This window comes from Dermacentor albipictus, chromosome 3, assembly GCF_038994185.2.
Source record: "Dermacentor albipictus isolate Rhodes 1998 colony chromosome 3, USDA_Dalb.pri_finalv2, whole genome shotgun sequence".
NCBI classification, from domain to species: Eukaryota; Metazoa; Arthropoda; class Arachnida; order Ixodida; family Ixodidae; genus Dermacentor; species Dermacentor albipictus.
The window spans coordinates 10,055,001-10,060,587 of record NC_091823.1 but is presented as its reverse complement, the minus strand read 5'-3'; the positions used below and the strand labels follow the sequence as shown (position 1 = coordinate 10,060,587).

Sequence of the window (5,587 nt, the reverse complement as noted above, 5' to 3'; positions counted from 1 at the left end):
AACTGACAGTGACGATGCGGGTTATACGTTCGCCATAATTCTTGCCTAGGCAAACGCGCTTTAGCGCCCTCCCATAGGGACTACAGTATTGGACGAAGAGCAACTAAATTATACCCAAGAAAAACCATGTAATTCGTTAAATTTTACTGCGCAATAAGCGGTGAGCGTGTCACTTAACTTTTACCTCTAAATCACTAAGCAGATCTCAACACATCGCCAAGCGTGTACAAGCGTATCAGATATACTATAAATGTTATGCGCTGTCAATAATTCTGTCTACATGGCTCGGTGCAGTGCCATTACACATTCGCAGGTGACTCAGTGCGGTGTTAGTGAAACAGAACAAATTAAGGGACCGCCCTGAAAACACGCCCTTTACTGTTAAGATCGTTTTACAGAACACACGGGAAAATGAAAAAAAAGAAGGAAAAGCTACACAAAAATGCATACAAATTCCCGAGACATCATCGTGATAAGAAAACAAGCAAACGCCTCCAGGAGCTGGCACTTGGAGCTTAAATTTGCGAATGTCAATCGCATCGAAAGCAGTTCGATTCGCCGCCGGGTCGTTCAAGTAACCCTGGCCCAGATGAGTAACTTATTCAATAACCGGCACGCGAGCGTCGGTCATTAAATAGTGCAGTCACGGTCTCAACCTTACAATCGCCACAGCTGGGAACACTCGGCCTCCTTAGACGGATCGGTGAACTGGCTGGCGAAATACCTGTGCACAGTGCTCGCCACCTTGGTGCGGCTGTAGGCTCCGTGAGTGTTGAGCGACGAGCAGGTGCCTTCGGTGTCCTCGTAGTCCAGGTCGTAGATGGCCACGCCGAACTCCAGCTTGGTGTAGTTGGCCTTGAGGAGGCAGAGCTTCTTGCACAGAGTCTCCTCGTTGTCGTACACGAACATGCGCCGCGACGCCTTGTCGTAGGTGCGCATGGCGTACCGCTGCCCGTCCTGCAACAGGTTGTTCGAGAAGGGCAGCGTGTTGCACACGTCGGTGTAGCTGCCGTAGAAGGGCCCCTGGCTGCTCGTGACGCAGGGCGCGAAGACCTCGGCCTTGACCTTCGGCTTCAGCGTGGACCAGCGACCCTTCATTGAGACGGAGATGGAGATCCGTGGGCTGTCGGGCTGCGAAGCGATGTCCGCCAGGGCCCGCGCGGCGTCGTGCAAGTCGTGTTCGTCCGGAAACCCCGTTGGCTTCTGCAGTATGGCTGGTGGCGTGGCGATGCACCGGCTCTTCTCCGGATCACCCCGCAGCTGGTGGCCGAGCGAGATGAACAGGTCCGGCTTGAAGGTATTCTTGAACTTGTTTTTGAAGTAGTCGGTCCACTCGCTGGTGGCGGACAGCGCGCCCAGGATGACGTACGAGGAGTTTCCCGAGGTTCTCGCTACCTTGGCGACGTCTTCGAGCGCCTTGAGGGCCACGATATCGTCGTCGATGTCGTCTTTAGATATCGGAACAGGCGGAGGACGTTTAGGTGGCGCAGGAGGCAGAGAAGGAGGTTGTGGAGGGCGTTTAGTTGTTGGAGGAGGCGGAGGAGGCAGACGAGGAGGTGATGGAGGGCGTTTAGGTGGCGTAGGTGGAAGACGTCTGGGAGTCACTTTTTTCACTGCAGTTGTGGTGACGGGTGTAGTAGTAGGCTTAGTGCGTATCGTAGGAGACGGCCTCGTTGTTATCGGTCTTGGCGTTCTAGGAGGTGACCTAGTCACTCTAGGGCGAGCGGCCACCGGTGGCGATGGTGGCGCTTTCTTTGTGGGGCGTTCAGTAACCACTGGCTGTGGCGGGGAACGGTCAACGGGCGGGTAATTCGTCGGATATTCCACGTCATCGCCGTGACGGCCGTCACCACCTCCACCTGAGTCAGCATCTTCGAAGACCTCCACGCCTCCGAATAGGAGTAGCGTGATGGATATGGCGATGATGCACGCCAGGACGCAGCACACAACAGCGACGAGAGTAACGCTGAAATCCTCTTCACCTTCGTCAGTGTCCGCAGAACCGGTCAGGTTCGACACTTCGAGGGTGGACTGGTCGACGCCGGATGTATCCCATTCGCTGTCCATCCACCTACTGTACTAAATGAGCGGCTTCTGCTTGGTGTGGTCTCTCCTTCTCCGGTGTACCGGAATCGCGTTCTTTTCTTCGTGGATCGCTGGAACGCAGGAGACCGCGAAAAAGCCAGGGCGCGTGATTGCTCTCGCGGAGCTTGCGCGTTTTCTTCTTAAATTATGGCGCTTGCCCGCTATACGGGCATAGAATTACTACAAGAATTACGACACGAAACTAAATGTCGTAAAAAGTAAATACCTCAATTCTCAGTTATTGTTTTAGTGCGCAAAGGTTTATTGCCTGCAGAATTTAGAACAAAAATATTATTGATTCGAAATTTAGGCCAACGAAACACATCCTATCTTGATGTTTACGCAGCATCAAAAGGAAACGAGGAAGACTCTGATTGCCTCAAAAATGGTAAAAACCATAGAGGCGAAACTGCCAGACATGGACAAAGAAAACAGCTGTGAAGAAATAAGAAAATCTAAAAGAAAAGAAGGAGAAATAAAGAAGGAAATTATGCTGATCCAACGCACACTTTGGAGTGTATCTAAAGATGTATGCTTTCGAGAAGCGGGCAATTCAGCGCCGCACATCTGTTCGTCTTCTGCAGTGCGTTTCACCGCATAAGCAAGTACTTTTCGGCCGGGCCAACCAGCAAGACCGGAAAAAGAAAATAACCCACCACGCGACCTATGTGATCCGCTCGACCGCGGATTACGCTCTCCGAAATAGGCCCCACTTTTTATCATGCAATCCCTGGGATTTTCATTGCATAGAGCATCATGCAGTAAACTCTTATGTTTCGTTACACCAGGTCCCGAACCCTCTCAAGTTCAATAAATGGCCACAAATGGCCACAGAAACAATCGACCGAAGGGCGTTGCTAAAAAAACAGGCCTAGCATAACAATTAAAAAGGTTCCCATGTGAGCGCACAATCTCCCGCTAGAGGCGCTGTAGTGAGCGCCATTTTAACCTACAATCTTTCTTGAACAATAAACGAAGCGTTTTTAATTACGTGACAAAGAGTACAAAATTATCATTCCTAAATTTACATTGTACTATTTATTACCAACTTTGTTGTTTTTTGTCATTTTAAACGCACAATAGCGTTCAGCATCATCGACCTCCCACGTGATCCCTGGCCTGGATTTAAAATTTTTACCGGTATTTTCGCGTGCACGGGAAGTACGGATTCTTTGGTTCGTACATCGGTTGGTTATTTTGTGCTAAAACCAGTTTATTGCGCTTGGGTATCTCGCGTTATTTAACTTGGGGTTTGAGCCCGAAAGCTAGGTTTCAGTCGTGACACATGTGGAATACGTCTGCATCGAAATTGGAGCCGGGTCCTGCTACGACTGGGGACGGCAATGCCGATGAGTCGTTTAACAGCGCTGCTTCAATTCGCTATGTAATATATTGGCCTCGTTAACGTATAGGCGGAGGCGATACACAAATTCGCGAAAGGGAAAGTAATATATATATATATATATATATATATATATATATATATATATATATATATATATATAGTCATATAATGAGAAGCGAACAAACACTGACACGAAGTACAACATAGGGGAAATTGCATGTGCTTAATAAATGAAATAAAATAATGATAAATTACTGGAAATTGAAGTGGATTACTGGAATTAAAGTGGGAAACGCCGCCGCGGTAGCTCAATTGGTAGAGCATCGCACGCGACATGCGAAGGTTGTGGGTTTGGTTCCCACCTGCGGCAAGTTGTTTTTTCATCCACTTTAATTTCCAGTAATTTATCATTACTTTATTTCATTTATTAAGCACATGCAATTTCCCCTATGTTGTACTTCGTGTCAGTGTTTGTTGGCTTCTAATTATATGACTAATAAATATCGGGTCCCTCGGTTAACCCCCTTTCTTCTCGTTTATTACATAACGAGGGTCTCGAATCCGGCAACATTGATGCCTTCAGGTAGCATATGTGGGTTTATTGACCAGTTGCCTTCACCCGAAAAAGATCACGTTCTCGTGACGCCTGCGGCAAAAAAGACGTTCCACGTCCGCCGCCAAGGTCTGTGAGTGGGGGCGCTGGCTAACACTCCCAGGGTTCTACTAGTACACATAAATACCCAAGAAAGTGGATGGGGAAACGCCGCCGCGGTAGCTCAATTGGTAGAGCATCGCACGCGACATGCGAAGGTTGTGGGTTCGGTTCCCACCTGCGGCAAGTTGTTTTTTCATCCACTTTAATTTCCAGTAATTTATCATTACATTATTTCATTTATTAAGCACATGCAATTTCCCCTATGTTGTACTTCGTGTCAGTGTTTGTTGGCTTCTCATTATATGACTAATAAATATCGGGTCCCTCGGTTAACCCCCTTTCTTCTCGTTTATATATATATATATATATATATATATATATATATATATATATATATATATATATATATATATATATATATATATATATATATATATATATATATATATATATATATGTATATGTATGTATATATATATATATATATATATATATATATATATATATATATATATATATATATATTGTTACGTGTGGAAAGACACACAGATGCTATTTACACGCTATTTACACTGGAGCCAGGCAGCCAGGCTGACACTCGCTCGTGCCAAGGGCACCGACCCACTTCTTCGTCGTTTTGGCGGCGGCTCGTCTCTTGAGCATCGCTCGATGATATCGTAATATTACCCCCCGGCGGCAAAAGCCCCGTCACGGTGCTGTTAAATATCCAAGGTGCACGGAGAGTTGTAGGGCTTGAGTCGGGCATCGTGGACAATGTCGCTGGTTGTCACAGCGGAGGACGTAGTGGCGTGGCTAGAACAATTGCATAGGTTGAATCGGTCACATTGCGGAGCACGCGATATGGGCCTGTATAACAGGAAAGCAGTTTTTCACATAGGCTGACTTTACGCGATGGTGACCAAAGCAACATGAGGGGGCCGGGCACAAAATGGACATCACGGTGACGGAGGTGATAGCGTTGTTTCTGCTTGTCTTGAGACACTTGTAGACACTTGTTCTGCTACTGCTCTGAAACTTTCATACTGTAGGCAAGTAAATGAAATTCCTTGTCCTGATATAAGTTGACAGAATTCGCCAGCGACATGTTTGCGTAGTGTTTCGAGCTACGGCAAGGGCTGGGAAAGGATAGCTCTGGGTAACTGGACCACTAAAAGATAGGACAACTCACCACATTCTGGGAACTGGAGTGAAAGGAGACAACGACGCGCGCTATTCTCGCCATCGCCTCGTACCTAATTGCTGTAAGCGTTTGCGCGAAGTTTACTTAACTTTCTGTGTCATCTTGTAGTCATCCGGTTTTCCGCTGCGACGGTAAGCACGTTCTGCTATATTACCTTGTTATCTACCTACCTTTTCTTCATCCTTTTGCGAGTATACGGTAGCAAACCGCATTTCTTTAATCGGAGTAATCTTATGCTTTCGTTCGTCTCCGTTTCTCTCTATATAATATAGAGTAGTATCGCGCAAACCTCATAGTCACT

General features: G+C 46.9%; 1 protein-coding gene across 2 annotated transcripts in view; it reads right to left on the bottom strand.

The window, feature by feature from the left end:
• Positions 1-352: 352 nt before the first annotated feature.
• Positions 353-5,587, bottom strand: part of LOC139057806 (uncharacterized) — a 19,980-nt gene continuing 14,745 nt past the window's right edge. For both annotated transcript variants that reach the window (XM_070536554.1, XM_070536555.1), the window contains one exon: positions 353-2,156. In XM_070536554.1, the coding sequence (XP_070392655.1) occupies positions 658-2,067 (1,410 nt within the window). In that variant the 5' untranslated portion in view covers positions 2,068-2,156 and the 3' untranslated portion in view covers positions 353-657. The remainder of the gene's footprint in view (positions 2,157-5,587) is intronic.